We start from the raw sequence: 19,128 nt of genomic DNA, 5'->3' as shown, positions 1-19,128 counted from the left end.
ACATGATGTTTGTGTAAATGGAGTGTGTATAATCACACTGAGCCCAGCAGAGCAAACATCAGCACTCAGAGGCCATTTGGTCAGTGAGACTGTCTGTGTATAGAGCCACAGAAAAACCCAACAGCAAGGGTCTGTCTCAGAAAACAGGATTTCTTGCTTAGGGCCAATATCCTATGATTTTCTTGTTTTTTTATCTTTCCTTTAAGGTTTTTATATACCAACATTTTTACATGACCATTTTCCAACCTCTATTTATCCCTTAGAATTAAACAGGCTGTTTTTCTTACTGTGCCTTTAAGAGTGATATATGCAAATGGGTTCAGTTCTGATTGGCTGTCCTGTATCATGCCTCATTCAAAAAGCACTCTATGCTGAAACATCACTTATAACTTCAGCGTAAACAGGCGGCAGGTACTACTGTAGGCTGAATGCGTGGATATGTGTAAATGTGTTGGCTCTTGTGACATTACAGAAGCAACAAATTCAAAACAGGCTGTTACCTTAGTTTTCATATATGGGCTTTGTGGACTGGTCTATTTTGAATCTTTAACAATGCATACATATTACTTCAAACTCCTTTATTTCCAAAAAGCGAAGGAAATTCAGTTTTCCATGATATGGGCCCTGAACACTTACTTCTAACCCTGAATTTTATGTCTCACAACAGTGCATCACTCATACAGGACAAAAAAATCAACTGATTTAAAAAAAAAAACTCCAACTGACCTAAAAGAAAATTGTTAGGCTCACAAATAAATTACCTTCTGAGGAATTGAGCCTTTAAGAAGTACCTAAACCTACCATGCATCTGGTAGAAATGTGCATTTAAGTTAATTTTGATATTCCAATTTACAGAGCATTATTAAAAAATACTGATAATAAACAAAAACAGAAAACAAACAAAAATTTCACATAGGACTCATTAGGCCACAGGGCTACCACACAGTGGATGATTTGGTAGTTGGATGACATGCAAAAAAAAAGCCACTCTATATCACTACTACTGTACTAGATTAAAACCAGCTCACAAATCCATATTACGTGACATACTGCTTAAAATATAAACCAAGACAAGAGGGCAGTTAAGGTCTTTAAGGTAAACAGATAAATGCTAACCTGCAGCTAACATTACAAGCCTCGTCACACTGTAACTTATGTCACCTCGTACCTTTTAGCTAAAAACAACAGCAGGTTTGTGAAGAGCTACTTCTCTGATACCAAACGTGACCAGTTCACTAAGTGATGTTGATGTCGTTTTGTTCCATTTAAAACTATATGAGCAGAGTAAAATAAACTTCAGCTTGCTGTTTATCAGCACTTCATACATGGTTTACAACATGAGACATAACATATGTGAAAAAGACACATCTTAACTTGCTCTTTTGGATATTTATTTATTTTATTTTATTTCATGACTATTGGCTGACAATGTGAAAATAATGACTCAAATTCTGCATCTTTTTGGTAGCGGTCACTTAGTGCAAAAATACTACAGGACAAAAAGACTACGGCCATTTTTAAAAAATCCTCTACATGTAAGACCCAAGCTTAAAATCTATTGGGCACAATAACATTATTTCCTGATATTTAGATTATGCTTCTGGGTCGCAGGGGGAGCTGGAGCCTATCCCAGCTGTCATTAGGCGGAAGGCAGGATACACCCTGGACAGGGTGCCAGTCTATCGCATGGCAGACAGACAGACTTATACATCCACACACACAATCACACACACATTAGAAATTTAGATTACTTAGATTAAATTAGATTCAACTTTGTCATTGTGCGGAGTACAGGAAAGCTACCATGGTAAGTGATGCTGTGGTTACAATATGTATAATTAAAGATGGTAGAGAGGTAAAAAAAAAAATAAAATATATATAACCTAAAATCTAAGATGGTCACTCCAGAGGCCTTCAGTCACGCGAATTGAACCAGGACGAAAGACAAAAACAGACAAGCAGACTTTTGTGATTATTCTATTGCATAACTTGCAATGACTAATGCGTTCATTTACTGCAACAATATTCATTTTTCTCAAGGTCACTTTTCTGCCCACTCAAAAAATCTGCAGTGATGGCTCAATGTTCGCCCTCAGATGGAGGCAGAAAAGAAGCGGGCTGTGTTTTAATAAATAAAACTTGTCAAAAGCACCTCAGCCGGCCCCGGTCTCCATAGAAACCTCGTTCTGAGTGAGCTGTTGCTGGGCGGCTGAGGTGAGTGCAGATGGATCAGTCCTGAACGCTAACAGCTCCGCGGTGAATTATCTCCGCTAGAGAGGGAGAGATTTCTGACTGCAATCAGCAGAGCGCTCTTTCACAGCCCTCATTACTCAGCCGCCGAGAGAGCGTCTGAGGAACACCTGTCAGGAGCCCCGAGAATTTGTGCATCTCGGTTCATCTATCATTTCCCCATCAACCTGACGGCTGTTCATTCGCCCCGCGCACTCGCCTGGGGCTCAGCCCGGCCAGGCTGGCAGCTTCACTCCTGATTTCATTCAGCGTTTTCTATGCGCTGCTCGGGTCCTGTGGGCTTTTCCAGCCTTATGGGCCGTGTGAAGGTGAGCTGAGGGGCATTGCCTGCAAACACAAGGCTCAAACACACACAGGGAGTGGCACTGTGAGTCACTGGGAGGAAATGAATGCTCTGTTGTGAACTGTTATAAAAGCAGGACTGATAAGAGTTCAGCTCTGACTGACTCAGGGTGTTCTTCAAAGGTGAATCAATAACGGGCTGCAAACAAAAGGATGACTGAACATATGAGTATGTGTGAGTGTGTACAGGTGCTTAAGTGGCTCCCAGCCCAGGTCCTGGAGTAGCTCTGCCCTGAACATGGTGTTTTCCCTGCTCTAACATACCTGATTCAACTAATCGGCTGCTTAAACAGCCTTACTGAGTTGAAGTGGGTGTGAAAGAGCACTCAAAATTCTCAGTCGTTCAGGGCAGGGGTACTCCAGAAGCAGGATTAGGAACCACTGGCTTAAGATTTTTATTAGAGCGAGACTAGGAGGCATTCAAAGGTGCGCAAGTGCCTGCACATGCCTAGAATATGGAATAAGAGTGGCCACCCTTAAAAAACATCTCTAGCATATAAAATTCACTTTATAAAATCCATACAGTTCGACACCTCCAGTCAAATTACATTTTGTTGATTTTTTTTAACTATAAATAAGGTGGTACATCCACTAAAGGGTACACAATTAAATATGGTATTTATCTGCAAATTTTAGTGGTCAATTCAATTCAATTTATTTTCTCAGTTAAACATATTGGGGGGAAAAAATAAAATGTAAAATATAAATATGCCATCCCTTTTGCACAGGCCACAATTTACATGCTATCCCTCCCCTCAATATGTTAAACCCAGCAAATAATCAGTAATTGTGTATTAAAATGTGCAGAAGTGTGTTCTCTGTAAAGGATGAGTTAAATTATTTTCAATCAACAGAACATGTCATTTCACCAAGGGGGCCAAACTTTTGCGTATGGCTGTGCGTAGATGCTATTTTCTTGGTATGAATTTATTATCCTACCTATTCTGTTGCATGAAAGTAGATGGTAGTTACCTATAGGCCTACTAGGTCTCTATGGATCACAAACACCATAAATTCATAAGAAGTAAGTGGAGCATTCATATAAAGTCATTCCATTCAACATAAAGTTATAAGGAGTGTTTCAGCCCAGATGGCTTCTGGAATGAGGCACAATATAGGGTATCCAACCAGAACAGAGATAATTTACATATAAAAGCTCAGTACTATAAAGGCTGTTTAATTCTAAGTGATAAAGACAGGTTGGAAAATGGTCATGTAAAAATGAATTATGACGGTTTTTGGTATGTAAAACCTCACAAATGTTAAAAGTGGACCTCAGGAAGAAATATACAAAAAATATAGGATACGAGCCCTTTAAAGAAATGATTTGCTGGAACATATAATTTATACAATTTTTACCCCCAACTTAGTTAAATAGCTAATCATGTTTTGTGTCTGAAGTTTGGTTCTTTAGTTTTGTACTGGAACTACAAGGCTAATGTAACCAAAAAGAACAAAGTCTTTCACCTAAAGTTTCACCTAAAAGAAAACAATTTCTTTAAGTGTCTATTATATCTTATAAAAGATAAGCCTTTTGTATTTTAGTTGGTGGTTGTGGTCACTGATGCTTGACCTGTTCTATCAAACCTAAATTCCACAGTCTATGCATTTACGCGTACTTGGGATGTGCACAGGTACTCAAGTACTCCTCGAATTAACCATTCAAGATGCCAGCATTCAAACACTGAAATCACTATTTGGGTATTCATCATGTTCCACTATGAAGCAGGATAAGAAGACAGGCCAACAATTCACCAAACAGCAATTCTATGTATGAACTGTAAAGAAAAATGTGAAAAGTTTCAGAAACAGGGGAAATTTCGCTGACCGACTGACATGTTGGCGCACTGTCCACCTGTGACAGGACAATGAGGAAGCCAAAGAGGAAGTCTCTGTTACTCTTCCAAAACCTTCTGATTTACCTTGACTATTTTGTGCAACGTCAGTGCTTTCACCCAAAAAGGTAAGCCTAGCGCGTTACATTAATTTCCAATATTTGTTTCTTCTACAAGGTTAAGCAAATTATTTGTTCATTAACCCTTACAGGTATGAAAATATCAAAATTTGTCAGGATACACACACACACACACACACACACACACACACACACACACACACAGACACACAGACACGTGTTACTGTGTAGTGGCTGGTCGTACTCACTGGGTGAATGTGGGCGGGAGGTGTCCTGGCTGGGTGGCTCCTCAGTGGCGAGAGAGGGCAGGTCACTGGAGGACGCTCCCATACTCACTGAACTGTGCTCCTCAGACTCCTGCACTGCACTCCAGAAACTGGCCGAGGAGCACACTCTGTGTCTGGGACCTGAAACACAAGAAGAAAATCCTTGAGCTGTGGATACATTACACAACTTTTAAAATCCTAACAGATTATGAAAAGGCCACATGGCTCATTGCTGACACAGATGTCTTGTACACAGCCAGACTGTTTACTTTCCAAAGAAAAGCACTGTGAATAGAATATGGTCTGGAGAAACAGCACATGAGCCTAAGGTCACTATTCCCAATGCCAAGCATCGAATAGAGGGGTTTAAAGCTCCCAGCAGTGGGCTGTGGAGCAGTCGAAGTGCATTCTCTGGAATGATGGAACTCCTTCCAGTACCTTTGGGATGAGTTGGAGTGACCCAGAACTGATCATCCAACATCAGTACCTGACCTCACTAACGTTCTTATGGCTGAATGCAATCAAATCCTCACAGCAGTGTTTCATCTAGTGTAAAGCCTTCCCTGAAGAGTAGAGGCTGTTACTGCAGCAAAGTGGGACAAACTCCCTATGTAGGTGTAGGTGTCTACAAACTCTTGGACATACAGTGCAGATGCATCTGAGATCTGGAACTCGTACAGTGAAGCCTCAGCGATGACACAGATGCACAAACAAATAAACACACAGACACCATCCTCATTCAATAAAGTGTGTTTCCCTAATAAGCAGGTGTTATCACTGAATAACGAACAGAGACTATAAATATTCACAGTGGGGGGAAGAGTGCTTTGGTAAATGGATTACACACCATGTGCAGTATGAGCTGATGGGTATCAGAGCCATTAAACAGCGCTGCAATCAATCAGCTCCATGGTGTTAATTAGGACTGCTGTAAATGCCATTAAATGCGAGAGTACTTTTGTTCTGAATTACAGTGTAATAGAGCACCGGATTCTCTAAATGAGACGAATACTACAACCTTTATAACCTTTGCAAAATTCCACATGCTCAATTTTGTCTCTCCATCAAAACAGTATTAAAAACATTAAAAAATAATGTATTGCTTCGCTTTAACCCTGCTGACACACTCATGCCATAAACATGTCATGGCAGATGTCATATGCTGTCATGAGTGATTATGTCCAGGAATACAATAGCAACATATAATAGCAACAGCTAAATATTACTGAACAAAATCTGTCATGAGAACCTATGACAACATATGATATCTGCCATGATGTGCTTATGGCATGGCTATGGTAATCATATGTAGTAAGTAATATACACACAGATACACACCCATCGATCAGGCATAAAATTATGACCACATCTTTGTTTCTACACTCATTGTCCATTTTATCAGCTCCACTTACTATATAGGTGCACTTCGTAGTTCTACAGTTACAGACTGTAGTCCATCTGTTTCTCTGCATACTTTGTTAGCCCCCTTTTACCCTGTTCTTCAGTGGTAAGGACCCCCATGGACCCTCACAGAGCAGGTGCTATTTGGGTGGTGGATCATTCTCAGCACTGCAGTAACACTGACGTGGTGGTGGTGTGTTAGTGTGTGTTCCGCTGGTACGAGTGGATCAGACACAGCAGTGCTGCTGGAGTTTTTAAACACTGTGTCCACTCACTGTCCACTCTATTAGACACTCCTACTTTATCAGTCCACCTTGTAGATGTAAAGTCAGAGACGATAGCTCATCTGCTGCTGCACAGTTTGTGTTGGTCATCCTCTAGTCCTTCATCAGTGGTCACAGGACGCTGCCCACAGGACGCTGTTGGCTGGATATTTTTGGTTGGTGGACTATTCTCAGTCCAGCAGTGACACTGAGGTGTTTAAACACTCCAGCAGCACTGCTGTATCTGATCCACTCAGACCGGCGCAACACACACTAACACACCACCACCACGTCAGTCTTACTGCAGTGCTGAGAATGATACACCACCCAAATAGTATATATATATGTGTGTGTGTAAGGACACTGAACATTGCTATCTGAGGTACAATCCACAGAAACAACACAATCAACCTATGAATGAGCTGAAAAGCCATTTCTCTGGTGGTCGTTTAGTAGTGACAGCAAGAAAATGAGCTTTTTTCAACGTCAGTAAACAAAGTTCATAAGGCTAGTGCAACAGCATGAACAAACTAATAATTGGAATTATTGTACCTATTTGACACAAATCAATGGACAGAAATGGAATTTTTAACCACCTCCATCATTTTTGCTTCATGTTTCAAGCATAGAGGCACTTTGTGGCCTGATTTTGCCTCTAATACAGGAAATGGACATGGATGAGGCCTCAGCTTGGCCTGCTCTAATGGACTGATCAACTAAACATCTGTGCTAATAACTGGAGATTGTAGAAGAACTAGAGATGATAATGGCTGTGATGATGATGAAAATGATGGCAATGTTTAGACAAAAAGTACAATTTTACATTGTACTTTCCTCTCACAGCGGAAAAAACAGCATACTATTAATCAGAGATGTTCACAAGTCACTTCATGAAAAAGTCAGAGTCAAGTTTTTAGTTGTGAAGTTAAGACTCAAATTGCTATTAGCAACTGAGCTTCCACTGGTTTATTATTTTTACAGAATGCACTGTGGGGTAGTGACAAGTATTAAGACGTCAGTTATAGCTTTCTGTCTGGGACGGCCCTGTCTGCATGTGTGTACACCTAACATGGACAAAAGGTCAGTGATGCTTTGTTCCTTTCACTTTCACTCTTATATACTTAATAAACCACTATGTGAAAAATATCATATGAACTCATTACTGTTTACAAGTTATCTGTAACTTAGATTTACAATTATGGCATTCAGCAGACGCTCTTATCCAGAGTGACTTACTAACGTGCTTTGCAGTCCATGAATATAGCTGGTACAACCCACCCTTGAGCTCAGATACTGCGAGAAACAGAAGCCAGTGCTAACAGCTAGAAAGAAACATGCAGAGTTAAACCTAGCATTAGTGCAATCCAAAGCATTTCAAAAGTACTTAGATCAGTGCTCACTTAAGTGCTTCACAAAGAGATGTGTCTTCAGTCTGTGTTTGAAGACCGCAAGAGAGTCTGCCATTCGGACAGCCAGTGGAAGTTCATTCCACCACCCAGGTGCCACCACAGAGAAGAGTCTTGATGCTTGTCTTCTATGTGGGTCAAGCAGAGCTGTACTGGCTCAAAGGGCGCGAAGTACAGATTGAGTTTTGACCATTGCTATAATGTAGGGAGGGGCTGGTCAATTTTTGGCTTTGTGGGCAAACATCAGGGTGTTAAATCTAATGCGGGCAGCTACAGGAAGCCAGTAAAAGGACCACAGCAGCTACATTAGCCATCAGGCAATATCTGGCCTATTATCCGATTTATTATCCCATCCTATTTATTAAATCTGCCATATTATCTAAACTGCAGTCTAACCAACCTTTTGTGGATTTTTTTTTCTCATCTTTTTTTATTTCACGTTTTGCAAGTTTCTTTAAACTGGCACAGTTATTGCATGTAGCTCTTTGGTCATGTCTATCAGCTTGAATCAAGTCTATCAGGTTTTTCCAGGTTAAAGGTTTTGAAGGTTAAAAATGCTTGTTACTGAAAGCCATACTGAACCTGAAACTGATGCGAGAGAACAGCATCACAGTAAATGACCATAAACAGCTGTAAAAACAGCTGTAAAACTGAAAGGCAAAGTGTACACATTAGGTCAGAAATGAAAAGTTTCGTTTACTGTGGAAGATTGTTTACACATGCTTTTTCCTAAGCTGAAATTTCACAAGCTGAGCTGCACGTCAGTCGAAGTAGGGGTGGGCAATGACAACATTTATCAACATCATGATTATGCTACAACATACCTTTCCGAGCATATTGTCAGTACGTAAATGCTGACTAACTGCACCGTTAATTGTACAGAGAGTAAAATCAGGTTTGTCTGATTCCATTTAGTGCAGTGCAGTGTAGGAAACAGTGAATAAAATCATAAGAATCAGTGTATTGTGGAAATGGCTTGTTGTATTGTCCACCTCTAAGACAAAGGCTAGTCTGAGATGAGTTATGAGTCAGTCAGCGAAAGACTCAATAGTGACCCGACTCCGCGATGAACACATAATGACTGTAGGGGTTCAGGAGAAATCAGGAAGCAAATGTTACAGGAAGCAAATGATAGATCAAAGCAATCGTGAAGACCGTTTCTTATGTGAGAGACCTAAAGCTGCACTATGTAAGATTTATTTATTAAAACTGAAAGATGTAGCATTACCGAGTCAGGAGGAAAACACACACACACACACACACACACACACATACTAAAAATTAAAATATGGCGAGCGTGCACTGCTGCTAGCCGCTCTCTAAAGCCTTAAATAATAATTTACAAGTCTGGGATGTCAAGTCAGGTGGCAGTTTTTTGTACCACGTCATACGTCTTCATGCATTAACGTCACACGCACAGGCTAAAAGTTCTCAAATGCAAAATCAGCATTATACTGTTGAAAATATGATTACAACAAGTTTTGACTGTGTTCTCTTTGAATACCCTCTAACCGCGCTCAATCAGATTAATCCGCTCGGTGAAGGGACTCAAAGCACACATGCTTGCTGCATACAATTACATATTTTCACCAGAGAGGTCTCCAAATCCCCAAATCCTGTACACACACACACACACGCACACACACACACACACACACCTTCTAAGCCGCTTATCCTTCTGGGTCACGGGGGGAGCTGGAGCCTATCCCAGCAGTCATTGGGTGGAAGGCAGGATACACCCTGGACAGGTCACCAGTCCATCGCAGGGCAGACAGACATATATACATTCCCAAATCCTGGACAGTGTGGCTTTAAATACTTAATGTAATGATAGTGTAATCAATAAAACGCTGTTCAACCAAAAACGTCACCCTATGAACAGTCATCTTTCCCGCTTTCACACTTTTTACTAAAATGCCTTGCAGATGTGCTCTCCTTGCCAATAATGTGAACAGAATACTCACTGCCCTGCAGATTTCCACTCATGCAAGTTGTCAAAAAGGGAGTTGAGTACATTTACACCTCTATGCAAGACAGTTGCCCTGCACTCCCTGCCTGATCATCTCCACAGGCAGTCCAGCAAATCCAATCATTACCAGGTTTCATTGTGAGTTTTGAGCATTTACCAACCCATCAGTTTCTGACTGGGGTGCATTTTATTTTTGTACACCATAACGCCAACTGTGCCAAGCAAAATTGTGTTCATTTTCTCTATTTAAACCAGTTGTTAGTAATGCAGCATCATGTTAATGACAGCAACGCATTACCACAAAAAAGACTCCAAGTCATTGCAGAAAACTTCAGACATGCATGAGGCACTTCAATTCATTTTCACCCATTTCACGAAGCTACCATGGCTCAGAAACAGGCATGCACACATGAGGAAACAGCTTTCAGTGTAACAGGATTGCGAGCCTTTCCAAGCCTGTTATCTCAAAGCGGCAAATTTCAAATGGATCATTTTTCTTCCATAACCCTGCTTAATGGAAACTCTCTTTTTTCCAGTCACGCATAAAAATGCATTGCATTTACTCATACGAAGCTTTAGCAAATGAAGTAATGGTGTGATTTATTAAGATCACCATGGCAACACAGAGTCTCCGGCATCCCACACTTGGTCAATTTGCGAGCGCTGTGGGAGATGTTACTGAGATCAATCTCTCAGCGCTGCCAAGACAACCAATATTTTTACTTCACAAAGGGTGGCGTCACTGTGCTCGACTTGAAGGCTGAATATACAGTGGGATGTCCGAGTCAGCAGCAGGTACTTTTAGGTAGCTTTAAAATGATCTCAAGCATCTCCAGAGGATTAGAAAAGGCGGTTCTATTCCCTCTCCACTCTGAGAAAACACACCTAATGGGGCAAATTCACTCTAAATCATCAATGTTCATAATAATAACAGCACTGGGACAGAAGTGATGAAGCAGTTAAAAATCTGCAGACCCATGCACAATCGTGCAGCGGGGTCGTCTTAAGAGACCTGATGCTACGTCACCCTTCCCTTAGGCAAAATCCCAAGCAAGCGCAGGCAGAGAGACAAACTCAGTGCGGCGTTAATTAGAAGGGTTTGGCCATTTGAGTGCTGCTGCTCCCAGCCCTCTCATGAGGGATTTGCACAGAGTCGGCTGCTGGCAGCGCACCACGGCTTCATCTGAATTGTATGTGTGAGTGTGTGAATGTGTGTGTCTGAGACAAGGAGAGAGACAGACAGACAGATGGAGAAAAACAGGCAACCAAATTGAACACTCTACAGTGTTCACTAACTCTATTATTGAGAAAACACTCAAACAGCTTGAACCACATAAGAGAGTAAAACAGTGTCGGGAACTAGCAGTACAACAACTGGTTGATCAGTCAGTAGTGCTAGGTCAGGGGTCAGCAACCCAAACGTTAAGAAGAGCCATTTTGTCCTGTCATCAGTCCACCTTGGGAGCCACAACATTTTATATCCATTTCACCATCTTGGCTGTAAATATGTCTCAGTAGGTGCTGATGTACTAGTACAGGCCAAAACGTATAATATTAATAGCTACTATTTAGCACAACTATAGCCACTTTTCTTCGCAGCTTCGGCAGGAAACAAAAGAAGAATAGTTTCTTGTAATAGTTTGATAGTGGAATAGTATAATAGTTTCTTTTTATGAGGCTGAAGTCAGCTTCTCATTCACCAGCATCTTGTTAGAATTTTCCCGTTCCACCTTAAATGGTGCCAGTTGCGACTTTTTTAGTGTTATTAGCTACTAACTAGGTGAGACTGTTGTCTGCGTTGCTACCAACCTTCATCAGTTAAAGGGTGAATTCGCAGTTCTACATTAACTCAAGTGTTTTAGACCATTTATTGTTAAAACTGTGTTGAACGATCAGCAGAGCTTTATTTTACTACAAAGGAGGATTATTTTATTTTTACTTAAAATCTAGCTCTGCTGTGGAGTCGCAACAGGACAGTAAAAGAGCTGGATGTTGCCGACCCCTGATCTAGGTACTGAAAATCAGTATGAAAAAGGCACCAACTGAAACACACACACACACACACACACACACACACACACACCCATCCTCTAAACTGCTTATCATTCTGGGTCACGGTGGGCTGCTGGAGCCTATCCCAGCTGTCGTTGGGCGGAAGGCCCAACTGAAACATCTTGGTAAAAAAAAATAAATAAAATAAACAAAAACAACAATGCTTATTTTCGCAAATTTGGATGAAAATTACATATACAGAATTATATATTATGTATTATATTAGAGTTACTTCAAAGAAAATAAAAAGAGAAAAAAAGAAAAGAGAAAAACCATCAGGCAACATCTGAGTCTTAATAGCTCCTTGGCGCAACAGAGAGCGAAGAGGTTCAAATTCTGGCAGTATACTGAAAAGAATAAGCTAAGTTTAAATGCTTTAAACCAGTAGCTGAAACATTTAATCAAAACCAAGATTAATCTCCATCGAGAAAACTGCATGAAGAGCTGCGTCGCTCCATCACTGCACGAAAAACACACCACAACCAAACACAGACACACATGATTTTAGCAAGAACGTATCAGCTGGTAAGTTAACAGTTCACCAGGCAGCTTTCTGAGAAAGTTAACTACTACGGTGATTGTCAGTGTGGCGAATGCGTAGATTCACCTACTACCAAAACTAACATTCACAAGATAGCCAGCCGACTGCGGTCCACTGCTGGATTAAACTATATACACACAAACTAAATCATTTTCTGAGGGTTTCTTAAATGAGCCCTATGTGACCGTCCACAGGGAATCTTTAATTTCAGCAAAGAAGTCAAGAATGTCAGTTGAGAGGGGAGATGAATATCACAGACCAGCAAAAAAAAATTATCATTAACAATGATTACAGCCCCTTTTTTGACTGTTCAAGCCCCGATCAACATGAGAGGAAACCATATAAATGAAAATAGTCTAATAAGTCAATTAATCAAATAGCAGTAATTCAATTACTGGACTAGAGAAAAAACGTTAGTGGCAGCCCTAGAATGAACTAGACAAGTCAAGTGGTCTTTACTGCCATTCCTCAATATAACTTGTATAAACTGGAACAAAATGTTGCTTTTTTTAAGCCCCATAGCGCAGCACACCACAGCAGGACATCATGCAAAACTATATAGAGTGCAGATACACAACCATGTAAAACAAATGCAGAATATCGTCGCTGTCCAATGAAAAACATTTTTTGCGATTTTTACTTTTCTGCACTGTCTGAGCTCAGCAGCTGTCCTTTACATTGTGTGAAAATTTCATGATGATTGGACCAATAGAAATGCTCTAAAACTGCTTAGAATAAAAACTTTTTCCATTAACTTACATTGAAAGTAAAGAACGTTTTTGCCCTTTCCTATAAAGTTACTATTTTGGAGATACTTGTTTTTTGTTGGACAGCAATGATATACAATAAATACACCAGTTGGTAAGTATACAGAACAATGAATACACAAGGCAACAAACACTAGACAGGACAACAAAACCGTATATATGAATGGGTATCATTTACATGTATATGATGTACATGTACACATATGTACACATGGATTGGCATCATTTAAAGTGCAAGCAAGTCAAGTCAAGTCGAGTCAAGTCAAGTCAAAGTTTATTTATATAGCGCTTTTTACAACAGGTGTTGTCACAAGGCAGCTTTACAGAAAAATCCGGGTCCAAGCCCCCATGAACTATGCCAAAGGCGACAGTGGCAAGGAAAAACTCCCTAAGGGCAAGAGGAAGAAACCTTGAGAGGACACCAGATAGACGCATGCAGTGATGGTAAAGGGGTGTGAGATCGGGCTACAGTGGATGTTGAAAAAGATCTAGACTAGTCCAGGTGGAAGTTGGAAAGGGTCTAGATTAGTCCAGGTGGATGCTAGAAAGATTAGTTCAAGTGGATGCTAGAGAGGGTCTAGGTTAGTCCTGGTGGATATTGTAAAGGGTCTAGGTTAGTTTAAATGGATGACGAAAAGGGTCTAGGTTAGCCCAGGTGGATGCTGGGGGTCATCAGTGTGTTCAGTAATCTGACCGCCTTGGGGAAGAAGCTGTTGCGGAGTCTGGTGGTGGTGAAACGGATGCTCCAGTACCTTCTTCCACATGGGTGGAGGGTGAAGAGTCCAAAAAAGGTATGGTAGGGCAGCACTTGTGGTCGGAGGTGCTGACGTTAGATAAAGATGCCCCAATGATCTGATTATGCGCTGTAGGGTCCTGCAGTTCAAGTTGATGCAGTTCCTATACCAGAAATTGAGTCACCTGGTCAGGACGCTCCCCCCGTAGAAAGTGAGAATGGAGGCAGGGAGATTTGTTCTCTTCATCCTTCGCAGGAAGTGGCTGCTGAGCTTTCTTGGCTAGGCAGGTGGTATTGAGGGTCAAGGTGAGGTCGTCGGTGATGTGCAGACCAAGGAACACAGAGTTTTTCCTTCCCCATGAAATCTCTTAATGTTGATGAAACAAAAGAAATTATTGTTGACTGCAGGACGACTCGCAAGGATCACTCTCACCGCAGGGGACTGAGCACGCAGCCCTGGGGAGCGCCGGGGTTCAGTGTAGCGGAGCTCAAGGTTTTTTTGCCAATCCTGACAGACTGATGTCTCCCAGTCCGTATGTCCAGTATTCAGTTGCATACTGATACTGCAGTGGATGTGGCATCCTGTGTAGAATGGTTAGTGCGATAAGCGAACTGAAATGGGTCCAGTGTGGAACGAAGACTCGTTATGTGTTTCATTAACAACTACTCAAAGCACTTTATGATGACTGGAGTGAGCGCTATGGGATGGTAATCATTAAAGCAAGAAACAGTAGATTTTGTCAGCACGGGGTGATGGTAGTTGTTTTGAAGCAGTCTGGGCCAACTGCCTGGCACAGTGAGATGTCGAAGACATCAGTAAGGACATCAGCAATCTGGACAGCACAACCCCTGAGCACCTGAGCACCCGGCCAGTTATGTTGTCAGGGTCTGCTGCCTTCTGTGGGTTAACTCTGGAAAGAGTAGTCCTAACATCTACCATGGATAGACTAAGTACTTGTTCAGTGGGAGAAGTGGTGGTGTTCCTCCTTGACTGGTTGTTCTGAGCCTCAAACCGTGTGTAGAAATCGTTCAGCGCATCTAGGAGAGAGGCATCACCGTCACAGGCATGTGAGGTCACTGTGTAGTCAGTGATGTCCTGAATGCCCTACCACATCTTGCTGTCCGTCTCTGGTGTCTAGAAAGTGTCTGTGGATTATCTGTGCAAAGTGTGCTTTGCCTTGCTGATAACCTGGGACAGGTTGGCTCTTGCTGTGCAGAGAGCTGCCTTGTTGTCTGACTTGAAGGCAGCATTCTGGGTTTTCAGCAGCGCATGCACCTCTGCAGCCATCCACAGCTTCTGGTCAGTGCATGTGGTGATAGTCTTGAAGGAAGTCACATTGCCTATGCACTATATACTAATGCAGCCAGTCACAGATGTTGTATGTTCCTCTAAATCTGTTGAATCATTATATATAGCAACTTTCTTGACATCGTTCCAGTCTGTGTGCTAAAAACAGTCCTGAAGTGCTGAGATGGCCACCTCAGACCAGGTTCTCACCTGTTTCAGAATTCGCTTGGCACGCTTGAGCAGAGGTTTGTATGCTGGAATTAACATGACAGAGCACAGGGGCGCAGCCTTGTATATGCCATGGATATTGTGACTCGTGTTTACTCCACAAGTCACAAAATTGGTGCACTGGCAGAATTTATGTAGCACTGACTTGCATAATTAAGGTCCCCAGTGACTATGAAAAATGTGCCAAGCTGTGCAGTCAGTAGGTTACTGAATGCCATATAGAGTTTGTTCAGTGCTTCCCTCTAGTTAGCACTGGGTGCAATGCACACCGCAATAATGAGCACTGTGGTAAACTCTCTAGGGAGGCAGAACGGCTGGGTCTTTACAATCACAAACTCCACCAGCGCTGGGCAGTGATTCGATATTACTACTACATTACTTAATCCTTAATAAAGGATTATCTTATCTTATCTTATCTTACAAGCCACCACCGAACGTTGCTGCTACCCTGTGGGCACGGTGTGCTATTAGCCCAGACAGCTGGATGGCCATGTCTGAAATGCTGTTACTGATCCACATCTCCATAAAAACAAAACCACAGCAGTCGCAGAGTCATACTGGGAAGTTAGCTGTAGTCTGAGGCAATCCAGTTTATTGTCGAGAGAGTGGAGTCGGAGAGTAGAAAAATAGTAGAGCTGAGCAGCACGAGTTACCTTTTAGCCTAGCTCAAATCCACAAGCGTTTTATCGCATTCACACTTTCCGGCACACTGTTTTCGACGCGTTCTCTCTCAGTCAGCAACAGTCCCATGGTCTTGAAGCATTGCACAAAGCAGCCCGAGGTGCCACAGCGTCTCCAACAACCCGTCCTTTAGTACAGATGGGGTCTGTTTTCTGATATCAAGCCCGGTCTGGCAATGATGGACATGCTCACCAGTGTTTCTGATGCACAACTTGGGTGAAACTGTTTTGGAAAACTAACAGCAAGAAACAAAAGCACCATACTTTCCGGACATGAAGCAGCCGCTGCGTCAGAAATGCACCACCATCTTGGATATTTCTAATCAACTAATCATGAGATACAATGTAATATAGCCAGACAACCAGGGACATTTTTCCAGATGTCATACCTTTTACCTGCGGTGGAGGTGGAGATGGTGACCAAGGCTTTTCATCAAACTGCACCCAGCTGCTGCGCTGCTGCACAGCCACAGGGGGCGCCTCTTTCCAGGCAGAAGAGTCCGCTGGACAAGAAGCCATCTGCACAACACTATGGTCATCTGGGGTGCAGAAAAACACATACATTGTTAGAATGTGTGGTCACACACACACACAATATATATATATATACATATATATATATATATATACATATATATATATATATATATATATATATATATATATATATGTGTGTGTGTGTGTGTGTGTGTGTGTGTGTGTGTGTATCTATATGTAGCAATAATAATAACAATATATATTATATATATGTAAATATGTATATGTAATGAGATATGTGAGATATATATAATGTAATAACACGGTAATAACATGAAGCTTTTGTAAAAAGCACGTTACAAAGTCAAGATCATTGTATTGGTCCTGTAGATTAGCCATGTTTTTGTATGACCAGGATTAAACCAGGCTTTCGTCCTAAAAATGTATAAAAACCTGCACACATACAGAGAGGGAGGTAAACACCAGGCTACAGTTTGGTGTTGAATCTAGCAGATTGTTTGAGTGTGTGTCCACACAGCCCCCTTCTCTATGGCATGAAGTGGTGAGCTCAGGTCACGGGAATCTAACAGCAAGCTGACAACACATTCTCATGGCAAACACACTGTCCAAGGTTAACTGTCCAAAATACAACTGCCACTAAAGAAGTTCATGTTCTGTCATATTATTTTCTCTACATACGGTCATAAAACATCTCTGAATGATAACTTCATGGTAGAAGGAAAAAATCTGTGTAAACGCCAGCTGAAATTTTCTTATGGCAGCAACAATTTGGAACTATTGAAAAATACTTGGCCCAAAGTGAGATCAAGCAAGTCATGACAGCTTTTTTGGCAAATACCTCTTGCAGTACTTTCTTTTACCATCATCTCAATTTGAGGAGCTTTAGGAAAACTCCCTACGGTGACATGAGGTAGGAACATTGAGAGATGACTCAACTCTAGCCTGACTATCAGTGATGAGCAGACTTACAGGCTAATGGAGTTATAAAGTTCAAATGTCCCTTTTTGAACACAGGAACTTGAGCAAGTTTTAAGTGGACATATAGAGGAAATCTATATACACACTAAAATAAATTGCCAAAACGTTGGGGCAGTATGTGAAACGCTAATAGAAACAGAAATGAGTAATTAACACATTTGGCTTAAACTGTATGAAAAAGTGCAAAAAGACGGTATTTCATGTTGTATCTTGTAACTATACTCTCATTCCAAATTTAATGCCTGAAATATGTTCCAAAAATGTTTGGACAGGAGCAGGTTTACCAATGTGTTACATCACCTTTCCTTTTAACAACATTTAATAATCATTTGCAGAATGAAGCCGCCAATTGATCCAAGTTTGAAAGAGGATTTTTTTTCCCTTCAGTCTTCAGCTGCGCAATCCTACGGAGCAACTGTTACCATATATTACACTTCATATTGTGCCACGTTTTCAGTATTAGATATGTCTGGATTGAAGGCGGGCCAGTTTAGCGCCCACACGCTCCAATTATGCAGCCATGCTGTTGTCACACAGAAGGGAGAATATGTTGTCCCATACTGTGTCTTTCAGCGTTAACGCTGTCTTTACAGATGTTATCCAGGCCACGGCCTCTAATACACCCCATACACACTGGTAACAGTGTAAAGTTTTTTCTTTGGCCTGGAGAACACGAAGTTCATGATTTTCACAATAAACAAATCTGGCTGGCACAGCAGACCACAATACCTGTTTCCACTGTGCATCAGATCATTTCAGATGAGACTGAGTTCAGAGAAGTTGGCAACGTTTATGGACATGGCCGTGCACAGTGCAATTTTAACTTGCATTTGTGGATGCAGCGACAAAGTGTTTATTGATTAAGGTTTGTCAAAGTATTCCCGAGCCCATGTGGTGACATCCATCTCAAAAACGTCAGTTTTTAACAGGGTGTGGACTGAAGGGTTGAAGGACACAAGCACTCACCTGTGGTTTTCAGCCTTGACCTTCACACACAGATTTGTCCAGATACCCTGAATCTTTTGATACAATGCATCACATATATAGGGATAAATACCTAAATTTCTTGCAATTACTTGTTGAGGAACATTATCGTTAAACCACTACATTAATCGCTGACCCATTTTTTGGAAAGTGGCAAGATGGTCTGACCCGTCCTTCATAAAGGACTAGGCCTTTCCTGGATGCTCCTTCACAAGCATGATTGCATGACCTGTTAAAGATGTTTACAGGGCATTTCACAACGTTTCTCTTCTTAAACTGTCCCATCACAACTTTCTTCTTTTAAATATGTCACAAGCATTCGTTTTAGAATGAGCATACATTTACTAAAAACAATGAATTTGATCAGGGAAAATATTCAGTAATTTGTCTTTGTATTGTTTTTGTTTAAATGCAGGTGAAAGCACTGCTTTCTATCACTGTTTGCGTTTCACAGTGTCCGAACTTTTTTAGAATTGAGGTTTGTACAACCTGTACAACAAAGCTCATTTAAACAAAACAATTCAAATGTCTGACTTTAAATGCATGGTTTTAATACAGTTGAAGGAC

At 41.3% G+C, this 19,128-nt stretch overlaps 1 protein-coding gene across 6 annotated transcripts in view; it reads right to left on the bottom strand.

Annotated features, from left to right (window-relative positions):
- The window catches only part of ston2 (stonin 2), a 57,919-nt gene that overhangs the window by 27,005 nt on the left and 11,786 nt on the right, over positions 1-19,128 (bottom strand). For 5 of the 6 annotated variants that reach the window (XM_036593066.1, XM_036593068.1, XM_036593065.1 and 2 more), the window contains 2 exons: positions 16,491-16,640; positions 4,756-4,914 (listed from right to left, as the gene is read on the bottom strand). In XM_036593066.1, the coding sequence (XP_036448959.1) occupies positions 4,756-4,914; positions 16,491-16,640 (309 nt within the window). Of the gene's footprint in view, positions 1-4,755; positions 4,915-16,490; positions 16,641-19,128 lie in introns of those variants that run through there. The other variant, XM_036593070.1, reaches the window with a different exon arrangement.

Source organism: Colossoma macropomum, unplaced genomic scaffold (genome assembly GCF_904425465.1).
Source record: "Colossoma macropomum unplaced genomic scaffold, Colossoma_macropomum, whole genome shotgun sequence".
In the NCBI taxonomy this organism is placed as follows: Eukaryota; Metazoa; Chordata; class Actinopteri; order Characiformes; family Serrasalmidae; genus Colossoma; species Colossoma macropomum.
Note: the sequence above shows the minus strand (reverse complement) of the source record. Positions and strands in the feature narration are given on the sequence as shown.